General features: G+C 50.8%; 1 protein-coding gene across 2 annotated transcripts in view; it reads left to right on the top strand.

The window, feature by feature from the left end:
* The window catches only part of LOC140389538 (5-hydroxytryptamine receptor 3A-like), a 110,843-nt gene that overhangs the window by 12,406 nt on the left and 74,508 nt on the right, over positions 1–23,929 (top strand). For both annotated transcript variants that reach the window (XM_072473734.1, XM_072473733.1), the window contains exons 2-3: positions 21,277–21,434; positions 21,788–21,832. In XM_072473734.1, the coding sequence (XP_072329835.1) occupies positions 21,277–21,434; positions 21,788–21,832 (203 nt within the window). The remainder of the gene's footprint in view (positions 1–21,276; positions 21,435–21,787; positions 21,833–23,929) is intronic.

Raw genomic sequence — 23,929 nt, 5'->3', positions numbered from 1 at the left:
AGGGCTATGGGGAGAGAGTGGGCGAGTGGGATTAGTTTGGGATTGATACAGGGCTATGGGCAGAGAGCGGGTAAGTGAGATTGGTTTGGGATTCATACAGGGCTATGGGGAGAGAGTGGGGCCGTGGGATTGGTTTGGGATTGATACAGGGCAATGGGGAGAGAGTGGGGCAGAGGGATTAGTTTGGGATTGATACACGGCTATGTGGAGAGAGTGGGGCAATGGGATTAGTTTGGGATTGATACAAGGCTATGGGGAGAGAGTGCGGCAGTGGGATTGGTTTGGGATTGCAGGGCAATGGGGAAAGAGTGAGGCAGTCAGGTTTCTTTGGAATTCATACAGGGTTATTGGGAGGGAGTGGTATTGGGATTAGTTTAGGATTGATACTGGGCTATGGGGAGAGAGTGGGGCAGTGGGATTAGTTTTGGATTGATACAGGGCTATGGGGAGAGAGTGGGTCAGTGGAATTAGTTTGAGATTGATACAGGGCTATGGGGAGAGAGTGGGGCTGTGGGATTAGTTTGGGATTGATACAGGGCTTTGGGGAGTGAGTGGGGCAGTGGGATTAGTTTGGGATTGATAAAGGGCTATGGGGAGAGAGTGGGGCATGGGATTAGTTTGGGATTGATACAGGGCTATGGGGAGAGAGTGGGGCAGTGGGATTAGTTTGGGATTGATAAAGGGCTATGGGGAGAGAGCGGGTAAGTGAGATTGGTTTGGGATTGATACAGGGCTATGGGGAGAGAGTGGGGCAGTGGGATTAGTTTGGGAATGATACAGGGCTGTGGGGAGAGAGTGGGGCAGTGGGATTAGTTTGGGATTGATACAGGGCAATGGGGAGAGAGTGGGGCAGTGTGACTGGTTTGGGATTGATACAGGGCTACGGGAAGAGAGTGGGGCCGTGGGATTGGTTTGGGATTGATACAGGGCTATGGGGAGAGAGTGGGGCAGTGGGATTTGTTTGGGACTGATACGGGGCTATGGGGAGAGAGTGGGGCAGTGGGATTAGTTTGGGATTGATATAGGGCTCTGGGGAGAGAGCGGGGCAGTGAGATTAGTTTGGGATTGATACAGGGCTATGGGGGATAGTGGGGCAGTGGGATTAGTTTGGGATTGATAAAGAGCCATGGGGAGAGAGCAGGACAGTGGGATTAGTTTGGGATTGATACAGGGCTACGGGAAGAGAGTGGGGCCGTGGGATTGGTTTGGGATTGATACAGGGCTATGGGGAGAGAGTGGGGCAGTGGGATTTGTTTGGGACTGATACGGGGCTATGGGGAGAGAGTGGGGCTGTGGGATTAGTTTGGGATTGATACAGTGCTTTGGGGAGACATGGGGCAGTGGGATTAGTTTGGGGATTGATACAGGGCAATGGGGAGAGAGTGGGGCAGTGGGATTTGTTTGGGATTGATACAAGGCTATGGGGAGAGAGTGCGGCAGTGGGCTTGGTTTGGGATTGCAGGGCAATGGGGAAAGAGTGAGGCAGTCAGGTTTCTTTGGAATTCATACAGGGTTATGGGGAGGGAGGGGTATTGGGATTAGTTTAGGATTGATACTGGGCTATGGGGAGAGAGTGGGGCAGTGGGATTAGTTTGGGATTGATACAGGGCTATGGGGAGAGAGTGGGGCAGTGGGATTAGTTTGAGATAGGTCTATAGGGAGAGAGTGGGGCTGTGGGATTAGTTTGGGATTGATACAGGGCTTTGGGGAGAGAGTGGGGCAGTGGGATTAGTTGAGATTGTTACAGGGCTATGGAGAGGGAGTGGGGCATGGGATTAGTTTGGGATTGATACAGGGCTATGGGGAGCGAGTGGGCGAGTGGGATTAGTTTGGGATTGATACAGGGCTATGGGCAGAGAGCGGGTAAGTGAGATTGGTTTGGGATTCATACAGGGCTATGGGGAGAGAGTGGGGCAGTGGGATTAGTTTGGGATTGATACAGGGCTGTGGGGAGAGAGTGGGGCAGTGGGACTGATTTGGGATTGATACAGGGATATGGGGAGACAGTGGGGCAGTGGGATTGGTTTGGGTTTTGATACAGGGCTATGGGGAGAGAGTGCAGCAGTGGGATTGGTTTGGGATTGATACAGGGCTATGGGGAGAAAGTGAGGCAGTGGGATTGGTTTGGGATTGACACAGGGCTATGGGGACAGAGTGAGGAAGTGGGATTAGTTGGGGGATTGATACAGGGCAATGGGGAGAGAGTGGGGCAGTGGGATTAGTTTGGGATTGATACACGGCTATGGGGAGAGAGTGCGGCAGTGGGATTGGTTTGGGATTGATACAGGGCTATGGGGAGAGAGTGAGGCAGTGGGATTAATTTGGGAGTGATACAAGGCTATGGGGAGAGAGTGGGGCAGTGGGATTAGTTTGAGATTGATACAGGGCAATGGGGAGAGAGTGGGGCAGTGGGATTAGTTTGAGATTGATACAGGGCAATGGGGAGAGAGTGGGGCAGTGGGATTAGTTTGGGATTGATACAGGGCTATGGGGAGAGAGTGGGGCAGTGGGATTGGTTTGGGATTGATACAGGGCTATGGGGTGAGAGTGGAGCCGTGGTATTGGTTTGGAATTGATACAGGGCTATGTGGAGACCGTGGGGCAGTAAGATTGGTTTGGGTTTTGATGCAGGGCTATGGGGAGAAAGTGCGGCAGTGGGATTGGTTTGGGATTGATAAAGAGCTATGGGGAGAGAGTGGGGCCGTGGGACTGGTTTGGGATTGATAGAGGGCTATGGGCAGAGAGCGGGTAAGTGAGATAGGTTTGGGATTCATACAGGGCTATGGGGAGAGAGTGGGGCAGTGGGATTAGTTTGGGATTGATACAGGGCTATGGGCAGACAGCGGGTAAGTGAGATTGGTTTGGGATTGATACAGGGCTATGGGGAGAGAGATGGGCCGTGGGATTGGTTTGGGATTGATACAGGGCTATGGGGAGACAGTGGGGCAGTGGGTTTGGTTTGGGTTTTGATACAGGGCTATGGGGAGAGAGTGCGGCAGTGGGATTGGTTTGGGATTGATACAGAGCTATGGGGAGAAAGTGCGGCAGTGGGATTGGTTTGGGATTGACACAGGGCTATGGGGACAGAGTGAGGCAGTGGGATTAGTTTGGGGATTGATACAGGGCTATGGGGAGACAGTGGGGCAGTGGGATTGGTTTGGGTTTTGATACAGGGCTATCGGGAGAGAGTGGGGCAGTGGGATTGGTTTGGGTTTTGATCCAGGGCTATGGGGAGAGAGTGGGCGAGTGGGATTAGTTTGGGATTGAGACAGGGCTATGGGGAGGGAGTGGGGCAGTGGGATTAGTTTGAGATTGATACAGGGCAATGGGGAGAGAGTGGGGCAGTGGGATTTGTTTGAGATTGATAGAGGGCTTTGGGGAGAGAGTGGGGCAGATGGATTAGTTTGGGATTGATACAGGGCAATGGGGAGAGAGTGGGGCAGTGCGATTAGTTTGGGATTGAGGCAGGGCTATGGGGAGAGAGTGGGGCAGTGGGATTAGTTTGAGATTGATACAGGGCAATGGGGAGAGAGTGGGGCCGTGGGATTGGTTTGGAATTGATACAGGGCTATGTGGAGACAGTGGGGCAGTAAGATTGGTTTGGGTTTTGATACAGGGCTATGGGGAGAAAGTGCGGCAGTGGGATTGGTTTGGGATTGATACAGAGCTATGGGGAGGGAGTGGGGCAGTGGGATTAGTTTGGGATTGAAAAAGGGCTATGGGGAGAGAGTGGGCGAGTGGGATTAGTTTGGGATTGATACAGGGCTATGGGCAGAGAGCGGGTAAGTGAGATTGGTTTGGGATTCATACAGGGCTATGGGGAGAGAGTGGGGCCGTGGGATTGGTTTGGGATTGATACAGGGCAATGGGGAGAGAGTGGGGCAGAGGGATTAGTTTGGGATTGATACACGGCTATGTGGAGAGAGTGGGGCAGTGGGATTAGTTTGGGATTGATACAAGGCAATGGGGAGAGAGTGCGGCAGTGGGATTGGTTTGGGATTGCAGGGCAATGGGGAAAGAGTGAGGCAGTCAGGTTTCTTTGGAATTCATACAGGGTTATTGGGAGGGAGTGGTATTGGGATTAGTTTAGGATTGATACTGGGCTATGGGGAGAGAGTGGGGCAGTGGGATTAGTTTTGGATTGATACAGGGCTATGGGGAGAGAGTGGGGCAGTGGGATTAGTTTGAGATTGATACAGGGCTATGGGGAGAGAGTGGGGCTGTGGGATTAGTTTGGGATTGATACAGTGCTTTGGGGAGTGAGTGGGGCAGTGGGATTAGTTGAGATTGATACAGGGCTATGGGGAGGGAGTGTGGCATGGGATTAGTTTGGGATTGATACAGGGCTATGGGGAGAGAGTGGGGCAGTGGGATTAGTTTGGGATTGATAAAGGGCTATGGGGAGAGAGCGGGTAAGTGAGATTGGTTTGGGATTCATACAGGGCTATGGGGAGAGAGTGGGGCAGTGGGATTAGTTTGGGAATGATACAGGGCTGTGGGGAGAGAGTGGGGCAGTGGGATTGGTTTGGGATTGATGCAGGGCTATGGGGAGAGAGTGGGGCCGTGGGATTAGTTTGGGATTGATACAGGGCTATGGGGAGAGAGTGGGGCAGTGGGATTAGTTTGGGATTGATACAGGGCTATGGGGAGAGAGTGGGGCAGTGTGACTGGTTTGGGATTGATACAGGGCTACGGGAAGAGAGTGGGGCCGTGGGATTGGTTTGGGATTGATACAGGGCTATGGGGAGAGAGTGGGGCAGTGGGATTTGTTTGGGACTGATACGGGGCTATGGGGAGAGAGTGGGGCAGTGGGATTAGTTTGGAATTGATACAGGGCTATGTGGAGACCGTGGGGCAGTAAGATTGGTTTGGGTTTTGATACAGGGCTATGGGGGAAAGTGCGGCAGTGGGATTGGTTTGGGATTGATAAAGAGTTATGGGGAGAGAGTGGGGCCGTGGGACTGGTTTGGGATTGATAGAGGGCTATGGGCAGCGAGCGGGTAAGTGAGATAGGTTTGGGATTCATACAGGGCTATGGGGAGAGAGCGGGTAAGTGAGATTGGTTTGGGATTGATACAGGGCTATGGGGAGAGAGATGGGCCGTGGGATTGGTTTGGGATTGATACAGGGCTATGGGGACAGAGTGAGGCAGTGGGATTAGTTTGGGATTGATATAGGGCTGTGGGGAGAGAGTGGGGCCGTGGTATTGGTTTGGAATTGATACAGGGCTATGGGGAGACAGTGGGGCAGTGGGTTTGGTTTGGGTTTTGATACAGGGCTATGGGGAGAGAGTGCGGCAGTGGGATTGGTTTGGGATTGATACAGAGCTATGGGGAGAAAGTGCGGCAGTGGGATTGGTTTGGGATTGACACAGGGCTATGGGGACAGAGTGAGGCAGTGGGATTAGTTTGGGGATTGATACAGGGGTATGGGGAGACAGTGGGGCAGTGGGATTGGTTTGGGGTTTGATACAGGGCTATGGGGAGAGAGTGGGGCAGTGGGATTGGTTTGGGATTGATACAGGGCTATGGGGACAGAGTGAGGCAGTGGGATTGGTTTGGGTTTTGATCCAGGGCTATGGGGAGAGAGTGGGCGAGTGGGATTAGTTTGGGATTGAGACAGGGCTATGGGGAGAGAGTGGGGCAGTGGGATTAGTTTGAGATTGATACAGGGCAATGGGGAGAGAGTGGGGCAGTGGGATTAGTTTGAGATTGATAGAGGGCTTTGGGGGGAGAGTGGGGCAGATGGATTAGTTTGGGATTGATACAGGGCAATGGGGAGAGAGTGGGGCAGTGCGATTAGTTTGGGATTGAGACAGGGCTATGGGGAGAGAGTGGGGCAGTGGGATTAGTTTGAGATTGATACAGGGCAATGGGGAGAAAGTGGGGCAGTGGGATTAGTTTGAGATTGATACAGGGCAATGGGGAGAGAGTGGGGCAGTGGGATTAGTTTGGGATTGATACAGGGCTATGGGGATAGAATGGGGCAGTGGGATTGGTTTGGGATTGATACAGGGCTATGGGGAGAGAGTGGGGCCGTGGGATTGGATTGGAATTGATACAGGGCTATGTGGAGACAGTGGGGCAGTAAGATTGGTTTGGGTTTTGATACAGGGCTATGGGGAGAAAGTGCGGCAGTGGGATTGGTTTGGGATTGATACAGAGCTATGGGGAGGGAGTGGGGCAGTGGGATTAGTTTGGGATTGAAAAAGGGCTATGGGGAGAGAGTGGGCGAGTGGGATTAGTTTGGGATTGATACAGGGCTATGGGCAGAGAGCGGGTAAGTGAGATTGGTTTGGGATTCATACAGGGCTATGGGGAGAGAGTGGGGCCGTGGGATTGGTTTGGGATTGATACAGGGCAATGGGGAGAGAGAGGGGCAGAGGGATTAGTTTGGGATTGATACACGGCTATGTGGAGAGAGTGGGGCAGTGGGATTAGTTTGGGATTGATACAAGGCTATGGGGAGAGAGTGCGGCAGTGGGATTGGTTTGGGATTGCAGGGCAATGGGGAAAGAGTGAGGCAGTCAGGTTTCTTTGGAATTCATACAGGGTTATTGGGAGGGAGTGGTATTGGGATTAGTTTAGGATTGATACTGGGCTATGGGGAGAGAGTGGGGCAGTGGGATTAGTTTTGGATTGATACAGGGCTATGGGGAGAGAGTGGGTCAGTGGAATTAGTTTGAGATTGATACAGGGCTATGGGGAGAGAGTGGGGCTGTGGGATTAGTTTGGGATTGATAAAGGGCTATGGGGAGAGAGTGGGGCATGGGATTAGTTTGGGATTGATACAGGGCTATGGGGAGAGAGTGGGGCAGTGGGATTAGTTTGGGATTGATAAAGGGCTATGGGGAGAGAGCGGGTAAGTGAGATTGGTTTGGGATTGATACAGGGCTATGGGGAGAGAGTGGGGCAGTGGGATTAGTTTGGGAATGATACAGGGCTGTGGGGAGAGATTGGGGCAGTGGGATTAGTTTGGGATTGATACAGGGCAATGGGGAGAGAGTGGGGCAGTGTGACTGGTTTGGGATTGATACAGGGCTACGGGAAGAGAGTGGGGCCGTGGGATTGGTTTGGGATTGATATAGGGCTATGGGGAGAGAGTGGGGCAGTGGGATTTGTTTGGGACTGATACGGGGCTATGGGGAGAGAGTGGGGCAGTGGGATTAGTTTGGGATTGATATAGGGCTCTGGGGAGAGAGCGGGGCAGTGAGATTAGTTTGGGATTGATACAGGGCTATGGGGAGAGAGTGGGGTTGAGAGATTAGTTTGGGATTGATACAGGGCTATGGGGAGAAATCAGGAGAGTGAAATTTGTTTGGGAGTAATACAGGGCTATGGGGAGAGCGGGGCCGTGGGATTATTTTGGGATTGATACAGGGCTATGGGGGATAGTGGGGCAGTGGGATTAGTTTGGGATTGATAAAGAGCCATGGGGAGAGAGCAGGACAGTGGGATTAGTTTGGGATTGATACAGGGCTATGGGGAGAGAGTGGGGCTGTGGGATTAGTTTGGGATTGATACAGTGCTTTGGGGAGTGAGTGGGGCAGTGGGATTAGTTGAGATTGATACAGGGCTATGGGGAGGGAGTGTGGCATGGGATTAGTTTGGGATTGATACAGGGCTATGGGGAGAGAGTGGGGCAGTGGGATTAGTTTGGGATTGATAAAGGGCTATGGGGAGAGAGCGGGTAAGTGAGATTGGTTTGGGATTCATACAGGGCTATGGGGAGAGAGTGGGGCAGTGGGATTAGTTTGGGAATGATACAGGGCTGTGGGGAGAGAGTGGGGCAGTGGGATTGGTTTGGGATTGATGCAGGGCTATGGGGAGTGAGTGGGGCAGTGGGATTAGTTGAGATTGATACAGGGCTATGGGGAGGGAGTGTGGCATGGGATTAGTTTGGGATTGATACAGGGCTATGGGGAGAGAGTGGGGCAGTGGGATTAGTTTGGGATTGATAAAGGGCTATGGGGAGAGAGCGGGTAAGTGAGATTGGTTTGGGATTCATACAGGGCTATGGGGAGAGAGTGGGGCAGTGGGATTAGTTTGGGAATGATACAGGGCTGTGGGGAGAGAGTGGTGCAGTGGGATTGGTTTGGGATTGATATAGGGCTCTGGGGAGAGAGTGGGGCCGTGGTATTGGTTTGGGGATTGATACAGGGCTATGTGGAGACCGTGGGGCAGTAAGATTGGTTTGGGTTTTGATACAGGGCTATGGGGGAAAGTGCGGCAGTGGGATTGGTTTGGGATTGATAAAGAGCTATGGGGAGAGAGTGGGGCCGTGGGACTGGTTTGGGATTGATAGAGGGCTATGGGCAGCGAGCGGGTAAGTGAGATAGGTTTGGGATTCATACAGGGCTATGGGGAGAGAGCGGGTAAGTGAGATTGGTTTGGGATTGATACAGGGCTATGGGGAGACAGTGGGGCAGTGGGTTTGGTTTGGGTTTTGATACAGGGCTATGGGGAGACAGTGGGGCAGTGGGTTTGGTTTGGGTTTTGATACAGGGCTATGGGGAGAGAGTGCGGCAGTGGGATTGGTTTGGGATTGATACAGAGCTATGGGGAGAAAGTGCGGCAGTGGGATTGGTTTGGGATTGACACAGGGCTATGGGGACAGAGTGAGGCAGTGGGATTAGTTTGGGGATTGATACAGGGCTATGGGGAGACAGTGGGGTAGTGGGATTGGTTTGGGTTTTGATACAGGGCTATGGGGAGAGAGTGGGGCAGTGGGATTAGTTTGAGATTGATACAGGGCAATGGGGAGAAAGTGGGGCAGTGGGATTAGTTTGAGATTGATACAGGGCAATGGGGAGAGAGTGGGGCAGTGGGATTAGTTTGGGATTGATACAGGGCTATGGGGATAGAATGGGGCAGTGGGATTGGTTTGGGATTGATACAGGGCTATGGGGAGAGAGTGGGGCCGTGGGATTGGATTGGAATTGATACAGGGCTATGTGTAGACAGTGGGGCAGTAAGATTGGTTTGGGTTTTGATACAGGGCTATGGGGAGAAAGTGCGGCAGTGGGATTGGTTTGGGATTGATACAGAGCTATGGGGAGGGAGTGGGGCAGTGGGATTAGTTTGGGATTGAAAAAGGGCTATGGGGAGAGAGTGGGCGAGTGGGATTAGTTTGGGATTGATACAGGGCTATGGGCAGAGAGCGGGTAAGTGAGATTGGTTTGGGATTCATACAGGGCTATGGGGAGAGAGTGGGGCCGTGGGATTGGTTTGGGATTGATACAGGGCAATGGGGAGAGAGTGGGGCAGAGGGATTAGTTTGGGATTGATACACGGCTATGTGGAGAGAGTGGGGCAGTGGGATTAGTTTGGGATTGATACAAGGCTATGGGGAGAGAGTGCGGCAGTGGGATTGGTTTGGGATTGCAGGGCAATGGGGAAAGAGTGAGGCAGTCAGGTTTCTTTGGAATTCATACAGGGTTATTGGGAGGGAGTGGTATTGGGATTAGTTTAGGATTGATACTGGGCTATGGGGAGAGAGTGGGGCAGTGGGATTAGTTTTGGATTGATACAGGGCTATGGGGAGAGAGTGGGTCAGTGGAATTAGTTTGAGATTGATACAGGGCTATGGGGAGAGAGTGGGGCTGTGGGATTAGTTTGGGATTGATACAGGGCTTTGGGGAGTGAGTGGGGCAGTGGGATTAGTTGAGATTGATACAGGGCTATGGGGAGGGAGTGTGGCATGGGATTAGTTTGGGATTGATACAGGGCTATGGGGAGAGAGTGGGGCAGTGGGATTAGTTTGGGATTGATAAAGGGCTATGGGGAGAGAGCGGGTAAGTGAGATTGGTTTGGGATTGATACAGGGCTATGGGGAGAGAGTGGGGCAGTGGGATTAGTTTGGGAATGATACAGGGCTGTGGGGAGAGAGTGGGGCAGTGGGATTAGTTTGGGATTGATACAGGGCAATGGGGAGAGAGTGGGGCAGTGTGACTGGTTTGGGATTGATACAGGGCTACGGGAAGAGAGTGGGGCCGTGGGATTGGTTTGGGATTGATACAGGGCTATGGGGAGAGAGTGGGGCAGTGGGATTTGTTTGGGACTGATACGGGGCTATGGGGAGAGAGTGGGGCAGTGGGATTAGTTTGGGATTGATATAGGGCTCTGGGGAGAGAGCGGGGCAGTGAGATTAGTTTGGGATTGATACAGGGCTATGGGGAGAGAGTGGGGTTGAGAGATTAGTTTGGGATTGATACAGGGCTATGGGGAGAAATCAGGAGAGTGAAATTTGTTTGGGAGTAATACAGGGCTATGGGGAGAGCGGGGCCGTGGGATTATTTTGGGATTGATACAGGGCTATGGGGGATAGTGGGGCAGTGGGATTAGTTTGGGATTGATAAAGAGCCATGGGGAGAGAGCAGGACAGTGGGATTAGTTTGGGATTGATACAGGGCTATGGGGAGAGAGTGGGGCAGTGTGATTGGTTTGGGATTGATACATGGCTATGGGGAGAGAGTGGGGCCGTGGGATTGGTTTGGGATTGATACAGGGCTATGTGGAGACAGTGGGGCAGTAAGATTGGTTTGGGTTTTGATACAGGGCTATGGGGAGAAAGTGCGGCAGTGGGATTGGTTTGTGATTGATACAGAGCTATGGGGAGAGAGTGCGGCAGTAGGATTGGTTTGGGATTGATACAGGGCAATGGGGAGAGAGTGGGGCAGTGGGATTAGTTTGGGATTGATACAGGGCTATGGGGAGAGCATGGGACAGTGAGTTCAGTTTGGGATTGATACAGGGCTCTGGGGAGGGAGCGAGGCATTGGGATTAGTTTGGGATTGATACAGGGCTATGGGGAGAGAGTAGGGCAGTGGGATTAGTTTTGGATTGATACAGGGCTCTGGGGAGCGAGTGGAAATGGGATTAGTTTAGGATTGATACAGGGCTATACGGAGAGAGTGGGGCAGTGGTATTAGTTTGGGATTGATACAGGGCTATGGGGGAGAGTAGGGCATTGGGATTAGTTTGGGATTGATACAGGGCTATGGGGAGAGAGTGGGACAGTAAGGTCAGTTTGGGTTTGATACAGGGCTATGGGGAGAGAGCGGGGCAGTGGGATTAGTTTGGGATTGATACAGGGCTATGTGGAGAGAGTGGGGCAGTGGGATTAGTTTGGGATTGATACTGGCTATGGGGAGAGAGCGGGGCAGTGGGATTAGTTTGGGAATGATACAGGGCTATGGGGAGAGAGTGGGGTTGAGAGATTAGTTTGGGATTGATACAGGGCTATGGGGAGAAATCAGGAGAGTGAAATTTGTTTGGGAGTAATACAGGGCTATGGGGAGAGCGGGGCCGTGGGATTATTTTGGGATTGATACAGGGCTATGGGGGATAGTGGGGCAGTGGGATTAGTTTGGGATTGATAAAGAGCCATGGGGAGAGAGCAGGACAGTGGGATTAGTTTGGGATTGATACAGGGCTATGGGGAGAGAGTGGGGCAGTGTGATTGGTTTGGGATTGATACATGGCTATGGGGAGAGAGTGGGGCCGTGGGATTGGTTTGGGATTGATACAGGGCTATGTGGAGACAGTGGGGCAGTAAGATTGGTTTGGGTTTTGATACAGGGCTATGGGGAGAAAGTGCGGCAGTGGGATTGGTTTGTGATTGATACAGAGCTATGGGGAGAGAGTGCGGCAGTAGGATTGGTTTGGGATTGATACAGGGCAATGGGGAGAGAGTGGGGCAGTGGGATTAGTTTGGGATTGATACAGGGCTATGGGGAGAGCATGGGACAGTGAGTTCAGTTTGGGATTGATACAGGGCTCTGGGGAGGGAGCGAGGCATTGGGATTAGTTTGGGATTGATACAGGGCTATGGGGAGAGAGTAGGGCAGTGGGATTAGTTTTGGATTGATACAGGGCTCTGGGGAGCGAGTGGAAATGGGATTAGTTTAGGATTGATACAGGGCTATACGGAGAGAGTGGGGCAGTGGTATTAGTTTGGGATTGATACAGGGCTATGGGGGAGAGTAGGGCATTGGGATTAGTTTGGGATTGATACAGGGCTATGGGGAGAGAGTGGGACAGTAAGGTCAGTTTGGGTTTGATACAGGGCTATGGGGAGAGAGCGGGGCAGTGGGATTAGTTTGGGATTGATACAGGGCTATGTGGAGAGAGTGGGGCAGTGGGATTAGTTTGGGATTGATACTGGCTATGGGGAGAGAGCGGGGCAGTGGGATTAGTTTGGGAATGATACAGGGCTATGTGGAGAGAGTGGAACTGAGAGATTAGTTTGGGATTGATACAGGGCTATGGGGAGAAATCAGGAGAGTGAAATTCGTTTGGGATTCATACAGGGCTATGGGGAGAGCGGGGCAGTGGGATTAGTTTGGGATTGATACAGGGCTATGGGGGGATAGTGTGGCAATGGGATTAGTTTGGGATTGATACAGTGCTGTGGGGAGAGAGTGGGGCAGTGGGATTAGTTTGGGATTGATACCGGGCTATGGGGAGAGAGTGGGGCAGTGGGATTAGTTTGGGATTGATACAGGGCTATGGGGAGAGTGTGGGGCAGTGGGATTGGTTTGGGATTGATACAGGGCTATGGGGAGAGAGTGGGGCAGTGGGATTAGTTTGGGATTGATACTGGCTATGGGGAGAGAGCGGGGCAGTGGGATTAGTTTGGGAATGATACAGGGCTATGTGGAGAGAGTGGAACTGAGAGATTAGTTTGGGATTGATACAGGGCTATGGGGAGAAATCAGGAGAGTGAAATTCGTTTGGGATTCATACAGGGCTATGGGGAGAGCGGGGCAGTGGGATTAGTTTGGGATTGATACAGGGCTATGGGGGGATAGTGTGGCAATGGGATTAGTTTGGGATTGATACAGTGCTGTGGGGAGAGAGTGGGGCAGTGGGATTAGTTTGGGATTGATACCGGGCTATGGGGAGAGAGTGGGGCAGTGGGATTAGTTTGGGATTGATACAGGGCTATGGGGAGAGTGTGGGGCAGTGGGATTGGTTTGGGATTGATACAGGGCTATGGGGAGAGAGTGGGGCCGTGGGATTTGTTTGGGATTGAGACAGGGCTATGGGGAGACAGTGGGGCAGTAAGATTGGTTTGGGTTTTGATACAGGGCGATGGGGAGATAGTGCGGCAGTGGGATTGGTTTGGGAATGATACAGAGCTATGAGGAGAGAGTGCGGCAGTGGGATTGGTTTGGGATTGATACAGGGCTATGGGGAGAGAGTGGGACAGTAAGGTCAGTTTGGGTTTGATACAGGGCTATGGGGAGAGAGTGAGGCAGTGGGATTAGTTTGGGGATTGATACAGGACTATGGGGAGAGAGTAGGGCAGTGGGATTAGTTTGGGATTGATACAGGGCTCTGGGGAGCGAGTGGAAATGGGATTAGTTTAGGATTGATACAGGGCTATACGGAGAGAGTGGGGCAGTGGGATTAGTTTGGGATTGATACAGGGCTATGGGGAGTGAGTGCGGCAGTGGGATTGGTTTGGGATTGCAGGGCAATGGGGAAAGAGTGAGACAGTCAGGTTTCTTTGGAATTCATACAGGGTTATGGGGAGGGAGTGGTATTGTGATTAGTTTATGATTGATACTGGGGTTTGTGGATCGAGTGGGGCAGTGGGATTAGTTTGGGATTGATACAGGGCAATGGGGAGAGAGTGGGACAGTGAGGTCAGTTTGGGATTGATCCAGGGCTCTGGGGAGCGAGCCAGGCGGTGGGATTAGTTTGGGGTTGATTCAGGGCTGTGGGGAGAGCGTAGGGCAGTGGGATTAGTTTGGGATTGATACAGGGCTCTGGGGAGAGAGTAGTAATGGGATTAGTTTAGGATTGATAAAGAGCTATGGGGAGAGAGCAGGACAGTGGGATTAGTTTGGGATTGATACAGGGCTATGGGGAGAGAGTGGGACAGTGAGGTCAGTTTGGGATTGATACAGGGCTATGGGTAGAGAGCGGGGCCGTGGGATTAGTTTCGGATTGATACAGGGCTATGGGAGAGACTGAGGCAGTGGGATTGGTTTGGGATTGATACAGGGCTACGGGGAGAGAGTGGGACAGTGAGGTCAGTTTGGGATTGATACAGGGCTATAGGGAGAGAGCGAGGCAATGGGATTAATTTCGGATTGATAAAGGGCTTTCGGGAGAGAGTGGCACAGTGAGGTCAGTTTGGGATTGATACAGGGCTATGGGGAGAGAGTGGGACAGTGAGGTCAGTTTGGGATTGACACAGGGCTATGGGTAGAGAGCGGGGCCGTGGGATTAGTTTCGGATTGATACAGGGCTATGGGAGAGACTGAGGCAGTGGGATTGGTTTGGGATTGATACAGGGCTACGGGGAGAGAGTGGGACAGTGAGGTCAGTTTGGGATTGATACAGGGCTATAGGGAGAGAGCGAGGCAATGGGATTAATTTCGGATTGATACAGGGCTATGGGGAGAGAGTGGGGCCGTGAGATCAGTTTGGGATTGATACAGGGCTATGGGGGGATAGTGGGACAGTGAGGTCAGTTTGGGATTGATACAGGGCTATGGGGGATAGTGGGACAGTGAGGTCAGTTTGGGATTGATACAGGGCTATGGGGAGAGAGCAGGGCAGTCGGATTAGTTTGGGATTGATACAGGGCTATGGGGAGAGAGCAGGGCAGTGAGATCAGTTTGGGATTGATACAGGGCTATGGGGAGAGAGTGCGGCAGTGAGGTCAGTTTGGGATTGATACAGGGCTATGGGGGGATAGTGGGACAGTGAGGTCAGTTTGAGATTAATACAGGGCTATGGGGGGATAGTGGGACAGTGAGGTCAGTTTGGGGTTGATACAGGGCTATGGGGGGATAGTGGGACAGTGAGGTCAGTTTGGGATTGACACAGGGCTATGTGGAGAGAGCAGGGCATGGGATTAGTTTGGGATTGATACAGGGCTATGGGGAGAGAGTGGGGCAGTGTGACTGGTTTGGGATTGATACTGGGCTATGGGGAGAGAGTGGGGCAGTGGGATTAGTTTGGGATTGATACAGGGCTATGGGGAGAGAGTCGGCAATGGGATTAGTTTGGCATTGATAAAGGGCTATGGGGAGAGAGCGGGGCCGTGGGATTAGTTTGGGATTGATACAGGGCTATGGGGAGAGAGTGTGGCTGAGAGATTAGTTTGGGATTGATACAGGGCTATGGGGAGAAATCAGGAGAGTGAAATTTGTTTGGGAGTAATACAGGGCTATGGGGAGAGCGGGGCCGTGGGATTATTTTGGGATTGATACAGGGCTATGGGGGATAGTGGGGCAGTGGGATTAGTTTGGGATTGATAAAGAGCTATGGGGAGAGAGCAGGACAGTGGGATTAGTTTGGGATTGATGCAGGGCTATGGGGAGAGAGTGGGACAGTGAGGTCAGTTTGGGATTGATACAGGGCTATGGGGAGAGAGCGGGGCAGTGGGATTAGTTTCGGATTGATACAGGGCTGTGGGGAGAGAGTTAGGCAGTTGGATTGGTTTGGGATTGATACAGGGCTCTGGGGAGGGAGCGAGGCATTGGGATTAGTTTGGGATTGATACAGGGCTATGGGGAGAGAGTAGGGCAGTGGGATTAGTTTTGGATTGATACAGGGCTCTGGGGAGCGAGTGGAAATGGGATTAGTTTAGGATTGATACAGGGCTATACGGAGAGAGTGGGGCAGTGGGATTAGTTTGGGATTGATACAGGGCTATGGGGGAGAGTAGGGCATTGGGATTAGTTTGGGATTGATACAGGGCTATGGGGAGAGAGTGGGACAGTAAGGTCAGTTTGGGTTTGATACAGGGCTATGGGGAGAGAGCGGGGCAGTGGGATTAGTTTGGGATTGATACAGGGCTATGTGGAGAGAGTGGGGCAGTGGGATTAGTTTGGGATTGATACTGGCTTTGGGGAGAGAGCGGGGCAGTGGGATTAGTTTGGGATTGATACAGGGCTATGTGGAGAGAGTGGAACTGAGAGATTAGTTTGGGATTGATACAGGGCTATGGGGAGAAATCAGGAGAGTGAAATTCGTTTGGGATTCATACAGGGCTATGGGGAGACCGGGGCAGTGGGATTAGTTTGGGATTGATACAGGGCTATGGGGGATAGTGTGGCAATGGGATTAGTTTGGGATTGATACAGTGCTGTGGGGAGAGAGTGGGGCAGTGGGATTAGTTTGGGATTGATACCGGGCTATGGGGAGAGAGTGGGGCAGTGGGATTAGTTTGGGATTGATACAGGACTATGGGGAGAGTGTGGGGCAGTGGGATTGGTTTGGGATTGATAGAGGGCTATGGGGAGAGAGTGGGGCCGTGGGATTTGTTTGGGATTGAGACAGGGCTATGGGGAGACAGTGGGGCAGTAAGATTGGTTTGGGTTTTGATACAGGGCTATGGGGAGATAGTGCGGCAGTGGGATTGGTTTGGGAATGATACAGAGCTATGAGGAGAGAGTGCGGCAGTGGGATTGGTTTGGGATTGATACAGGGCTATGGGGAGAGAGTGGGACAGTAAGGTCAGTTTGGGTTTGATACAGGGCTATGGGGAGAGAGTGAGGCAGTGGGATTAGTTTGGGGATTGATACAGGACTATGGGGAGAGAGTAGGGCAGTGGGATTAGTTTGGGATTGATACAGGGCTCTGGGGAGCGAGTGGAAATGGGATTAGTTTAGGATTGATACAGGGCTATACGGAGAGAGTGGGGCAGTGGGATTAGTTTGGGATAGATACAGGGCTATGGGGAGTGAGTGCGGCAGTGGGATTGGTTTGGGATTGCAGGGCAATGGGGAAAGAGTGAGACAGTCAGGTTTCTTTGGAATTCATACAGGGTTATGGGGAGGGAGTGGTATTGTGATTAGTTTATGATTGATACTGGGGTTTGTGGATCGAGTGGGGCAGTGGGATTAGTTTGGGATTGATATAGGGCAATGGGGAGAGCGTGGGGCAGTGGGATTTGTTTGGGATTGATACAGGCCTATGGGGAGAGAGTGGGACAGTGAGGTCAGTTTGGGATTGATCCAGGGCTCTGGGGAGCGAGCCAGGCGGTGGGATTAGTTTGGGGTTGATTCAGGGCTGTGGGGAGAGCGTAGGGCAGTGGGATTAGTTTGGGATTGATACAGGGCTCTGGGGAGAGAGTAGTAATGGGATTAGTTTAGGATTGATAAAGAGCTATGGGGAGAGAGCAGGACAGTGGGATTAGTTTGGGATTGATACAGGGCTATGGGGAGAGAGTGGGACAGTGAGGTCAGTTTGGGATTGATACAGGGCTATGGGTAGAGAGCGGGGCCGTGGGATTAGTTTTGGATTGATACAGGCTATGGGGAGAGACTGAGGCAGTGGGATTGGTTTGGGATTGATACAGGGCTACGGGGAGAGAGTGGGACAGTGAGGTCAGTTTGGGATTGATACAGGGCTATAGGGAGAGAGCGAGGCAATGGGATTAATTTCTGATTGATAAAGGGCTTTCGGGAGAGAGTGGCACAGTGAGGTCAGTTTGGGATTGATACAGGGCTATGGGGAGAGAGCGAGGCAGTGGGATTAGTTTGGGATTGATACAGGGCTATGGGGAGAGAGTGGGGCCGTGAGATCAGTTTGGGATTGATACAGGGCTATGGGGGGATAGTGGGACAGTGAGGTCAGTTTGGGATTGATACAGGGCTATGGGGGATAGTGGGACAGTGAGGTCAGTTTGGGATTGATACAGGGCTATGGGGAGAGAGCAGGGCAGTCGGATTAGTTTGGGATTGATACAGGGCTATGGGGAGAGAGCAGGGCAGTGAGATCAGTTTGGGATTGATACAGGGCTATGGGGAGAGAGTGCGGCAGTGAGGTCAGTTTGGGATTGATACAGGGCTATGGGGGGATAGTGGGACAGTGAGGTCAGTTTGAGATTAATACAGGGCTATGGGGGGATAGTGGGACAGTGAGGTCAGTTTGGGGTTGATACAGGGCTATGGGGGGATCGTGGGACAGTGAGGTCAGTTTGGGATTGACACAGGGCTATGTGGAGAGAGCAGGGCATGGTATTAGTTTGGGATTGATACAGGGCTATGGGGAGAGAGTGGGGCAGTGTGACTGGTTTGGGATTGATACTGGGCTATGGGGAGAGAGTGGGGCAGTGGGATTAGTTTGGGATTGATACAGGGCTATGGGGAGAGAGTGGGCAATGGGATTAGTTTGGCATTGATAAAGGGCTATGGGGAGAGAGCGGGGCCGTGGGATTAGTTTGGGATTGATACAGGGCTATGGGGAGAGAGTGTGGCTGAGAGATTAGTTTGGGATTGATACAGGGCAATGGGGAGAAATCAGGAGAGTGAAATTTGTTTGGGAGTAATACAGGGCTATGGGGAGAGCGGGGCCGTGGGATTATTTTGGGATTGATACAGGGCTATGGGGGATAGTGGGGCAGTGGGATTAGTTTGGGATTGATAAAGAGCTATGGGGAGAGAGCAGGACAGTGGGATTAGTTTGGGATTGATGCAGGGCTATGGGGAGAGAGTGGGACAGTGAGGTCAGTTTGGGATTGATACAGGGCTATGGGGAGAGAGCGGGGCAGTGGGATTAGTTTCGGATTGATACAGGGCTGTGGGGAGAGAGTTAGGCAGTTGGATTGGTTTGGGATTGATACAGGGCTACGGGGAGAGAGTGGGACAGTGAGGTCAGTTTGGGATTGATACAGGGCTATAGGGAGAGAGTGAGGCAATGGGATTAGTTTCGGATTGATACTGGGCTTTCGGGAGAGAGTGGGACAGTGAGGTCCGTTTGGGATTGATACAGGGCTATGGGGAGAGAGCGAGGCAGTGGGATTCGTTTGGGATTGATACAGGGCTATGGGGAGAGAGCAGGGCAGTGAGATCAGTTTGGGATTGATACAGGGCTATGGGGGGATAGTGGGACAGTGAAGTCAGTTTGGGATTGATACAGGGCTATGGGGGGATAGTGGGACAGTGAGGTCAGTATGGGATTGACACAGGGCTATGGGGAGTGAGCGAGGCTGTGGGATTAGTTTGGGATTGATACAGGGCTATGGGGAGAGAGCGAGGCTGTGGGATTAGTTTGGGATTGATACAGGGCTATGGGGTGAGAGCGGGGCGGTGAGATCAGTTTGGGATTGATACAGGGCTATGGGGAGAGGGCGAGGCTGTGGGATTAGTTTGGGATTGATACAGGGCTATGGGGAGAGAGCGAGGCTGTGGGATCAGTTTGGGATTGATACAGGGCTATGGGGAGAGAGCGAGGCTGTGGGATTAGTTTGGGATTGATACAGGGCTATGGGGAGAGAGCGCGGCAGTGAGATCAGTTTGGGATTGATACAGGTCTATGGGGAGAGAGCGAGGCTGTGGGTTCAGTTTGGGATTGATACAGGGCTATGGGCAGAGAGCGAGGCTGTGGGATTAGTTTGGGATTGATACAGGGCTATGGGGAGTGAGCGGGGCAGTGAGATCAGTTTGGGATTGATACAGGGCTATGGGGAGAGAGCGAGGCTGTGGGATTAGTTTGGGATTGATACAGGGCTATGGGGAGTGAGCGGGGCAGTGAGATCAGTTTGGGATTGATACAGGGCTATGAGGGGATAGTGGGACAGTGGGGTCAGTTTGGGATTGTGGATGTACCTACACCACATGGGATGAAGCAGTTGAAGATTGCAGCTCACCTGCATGCACTGAGGGTCAATTAGGATTGGGCAATTAGGGATCGCCCACATCCCATGAATGAATAAATTAAAGAAAGGTTAGATCCACTGTCCCCATCGCCCTTCAAACCTTTATGTTTTAACTACTTATCGAATGTCTTTTTGACTATTACTATTGAATCTGCTTCCAAAGTTGCGGATCTTGAAATCCTTTCTCTATACAGATGTGATGATTCAGAGAGAAATTTTTTGTTGTCACAAATGGATTTAAGGGATAGGGTCAGGGTAGTAAATTGGAGCCGAGATAGACGATTAGCTACGATATTACTGAATGGTGGGGAAGACTTGAAGGGTCGAATGGCCTACTCCTGCTCCTATTTCACATGCTCACCAGAAGACTAGAAGACCTAAGAACAGAAGTCGCCCGTTGAACCCATCAATTCTGCTCCACCTTCATAATAACATCACCAACATAGGAACAGAAGTAAGCCATTCAGTCCCTCGAGCTTGTCCCACCATTCAATGTGATTGTGGCTGAACTGTGACCTAACTCCATATATCTGTCTTTGGCCTATATCCCTTAATATCTTGGCTTAGCAAAAATCTACCTCAGATTTAAAATGAATAACTGTCGTAGCTTCAACTGCTGTTTGTGTGAGAGAATTCTAAACCTCTATTTTAGACTATGCTGCCCTAGTTTTAGAATCTCCAACAAGTGGAAATAGTTTATCTTTATCTATTCTGTTTTCCCCTGTCAATATCTTGAATACTTAAGCTAAATTCAGGTGAAAACAGGCGTAATTTGTGGAATCTCTCCTTGTAACTCAATCCCTGCAATCCCGGTATTATTTTTGTAACCTACGTTGCATCCTATCCAAGGCCAAAATATCCTTCCTAAGGTGTGGTGCCCAGAACTGCTGACAGCGACTCTAAGTGGGGTCTAATCAGGGTTTTGTATAGCTGCCACATAACCCCTGTGTCTTTTTACTCCAATCCTCTCTGATCTAGATGTCAAAATCCTCAACTTGGGCAGCACGGTAGCATAGTGGTTAGCGCAAATGCTTCACAGCTCCAGGGTCCCAGGTTCAATTCCCGGCTTGGGTCACTGTCTGTGCGGAATCCGCACATTCTCCCCGTGTGTGCGTGGGGTTTCCTCCGGGTGCTCCGGTTTCCTCCCACAGTCCAAAGATGTGCAGGTTAGGTGAATTGGCCATGCTAAATTGCCCTTGGTGTCCAAAATTGCCCTTAGCGTTGGGTGAGGTTGCTGGGTTATGCGGATAGGGTGGAGGTGTGGACCTTGGGTAGGGTGCTCTTTCCAAGAGCCGGTGCAGACTTGATGGGCCGAATGGCCTCCTGCTGCACTGTAAATTCTATGAACTCCACTTTCCCGCCTTATCCGAATAACTCTCGATGCACTTACTGTTTAAAAATCTGTCTATCTCAGCCTTGAACGTACCTAATAACCCAGCCTCTGCAGCCCTCCGCAGTTATAAATTCCATAGATTCAGTACCCTCTGAGAGAAGAAATTCCTCCTCAACTTCGTCAGTCTTCACCAATCTCTCAAGGTAGCCAAATCCAGATGAATTCACGACATAAACAGACTTTCTCCTCATCTCCCTTCTGGTTCTGCTGGGTGTCAGCGGAGTGATTGTAAAGTAATTTCACCTTCTTTTCATTTCCAGTTAATTTGTCCCACCTCAGCCTCTCTGACTCAGACGGAGTACGGTTTACAAAGACGTTCGCTGAAGTTTTTGAAAACAGAGCATTTCGCCCGGTGAAGAATTTCAGTCAAACATTGGACATTAACATCACCATTAACCTCCATGCGATACTGGGCCTGGTACGGAGAGGTTTGAAATCTGCGCTCTTACATTTTGGACAGGCTTTGACTAAAGTTTTCAGATGTGCAGGTTGGGTGGATTGGCCATGATAAATTGCCCTTAGTGTCCAAAATTGCCCTTAGTGTTGGGTGGAGGTGTTGACTTTGGGTAGGGCGCTCTTTCCAAGAGCCGGTGCAGACTCAATGGACCGAATGGCCTCCTTCTGCACTGTAAATTCAATGATAATCTATGATTAATAGGACAAAGGTTCGGCACAACATCGTGGGCCGAAGGGCCTGTTCTGTGCTGTATTTTTCTATGTTCTATGTTCTATGTTAAATGTTGACGATTCTCATTTTACTTTCACTCCAAGGACGAGAAACAAGAAATTCTGACGACCTACATCTGGATGGAGCAGGTAAGTGATTGAAAGCCTTGCATTTACATAGTGCCTTTTATAGCCTCAAGACCAAGGGGTTACACTCAGGTCAGTCATGATCTTATTGAATGGTGGGGCAGGTTTGAAGGGCCGAGTGGCCTACTCTTGCACCGACTTCGTCTGACCCCCTGGTTAGGGTTAAGTCATTTTCGACACATAGTCACTGTTATAACATAGCCAATTTGTGCACAGCAAGGTCCCACAAACAGCAATGTGATAATCACCAGACAATCCATGACTTTCTCAGCGATGTTGGTTGAGGGATGACCATGCTTGCTTCTGATACTTGCAAGTTTCTTGGTGGGTTCCAATCTATTAAGACCCAGGAAGCCGAATCCTAGGGTAAACTTTGGCTTATTTACGGTCAGGAAAAGTCTGCCTACAGCAGCAAATATGTATACAGAGTGACAGAGGAACATACGAGCATTGGAACATAGGAATTAGGAGCTGAAGTAGTCAAATACAGCCCTTCGAGCTGGCTCCGTCATTCAACCAGATCGTGGCTGATCTCTTCCTGGTCTCAAATCCACCTCCCCACCTGTTCCCCATATCCCTTTAAGCTGTTTTTTAATATCAGAGATATATCTGTCTCCTTCTTGAAATCATTTAATGACTCAGACCCCACCGCACTATGGGGCAGCGAGTTCCACAAATTCACCACCCTCTGCGAGAAGTAGTTCCTCCTCATCTCAGTTCTAAATCTACCGCCTCTCAACCTATATCTGTGACCTCTCATTCTAGATTGCCCCACAAGGGGGAACATTTTGTCTACGTGTACTTTATCAATCCTTTTTAATATCTTATATATCCAGATCAGATCCCCTCTCATCCTTCCAAACTCCAGCCAGTATAAGCCCAAACTGTTTAATCTCTCCTGAGACATCAACCCCTCCATCCCCGGCGAACCTCCTCTGAACTGCCTCCAATGCCACCACATCCTTCCCCAAATAGGGAGACCAAAACTGGACACAACACTCCAGATGTGGCCGCAACAACACCCTATCCAATTGCAAACAACACTTCTCTACTTTTATACTCCTGTCCTTTTGTAACAAACACTAACATTCTATTTGCCCTTTTAATTACATGCTGTATCTGCATAAAGACCTTCTGCGATTCATGAACAAACTCACCCAAATTCCTCTGGCCAGACACATTTTGAATCTGCTTTCCATTCAGATAATAATTTGTCTTTCTATTTTCTCGGCCAAAATGGATAATCTCACACTTATCCACATTGAACTCCATCTGCCAAATTTTGGCCCAATCTCTTAGCCTATCTCTATCCGTCTGTAAAATCTGTATCTCCTCTTCGCTGCCTGCTTTCCCACCTATTTTAGTATCATCCGCAAATTTTGCTATGTTACATTGCTCATTTCTATAGATTGTAAAGAGTTGAGATCCGAGGACTGATCCCTGCAGCACACTGCTGGTTACAATTCACCAGCCAGAGAATGACCCATTTATTTATCCTGACCTCTGCTTTCTGTCAGTCAATAAATCCTCAATCCAGTCTAGTACTCTACCCCCAATCCTCTGCGATTTCACCTTCTCGATCAGTCTTTTATAAAGTCTCTTCGGGACAACGAACATGCTCCTCCCGTCCGGGCGGGCCTTTGTTCTGGGTTCTTAAGATGTGTCCTTGATATGCATGTCCCTGTCAGGCAGGGAAGAGATGGTCGAGTGAGGGAACCATGGTTGACAAGAGAGGTTGAATGTCTTGTTAAGAGGAAAAAGGAGACTTATGTAAGGCTGAGGAAACAAGGTTCAGACAGGGCATTGGAGGGATACAAGATAGCCAGGAGGGAACTGAAGAAAGGGATTAGGAGAGCTAAGAGAGGGCATGAACAATCTTTGGTGGGTAGGATCAAGGAAAACCCCAAGGCCTTTTACACATATGTGAGAAATATGAGAATGACTAGAGCGAGGGTAGGTCCGATCAAGGACAGTAGCGGGAGATTGTGTATTGCGTCTGAAGAGATAGGAGAGGTCTTGAACGAGTACTTTTCTTCTGTATTTACAAATGAAAGGGGCGATATTGTTGGAGAGGACAGTGTGAAACAGATTGGTAAGCTC

Source organism: Scyliorhinus torazame, chromosome 14 (assembly GCF_047496885.1).
Source record: "Scyliorhinus torazame isolate Kashiwa2021f chromosome 14, sScyTor2.1, whole genome shotgun sequence".
NCBI classification, from domain to species: Eukaryota; Metazoa; Chordata; class Chondrichthyes; order Carcharhiniformes; family Scyliorhinidae; genus Scyliorhinus; species Scyliorhinus torazame.
This window is presented reverse-complemented; position numbering and strand designations above follow the sequence as displayed.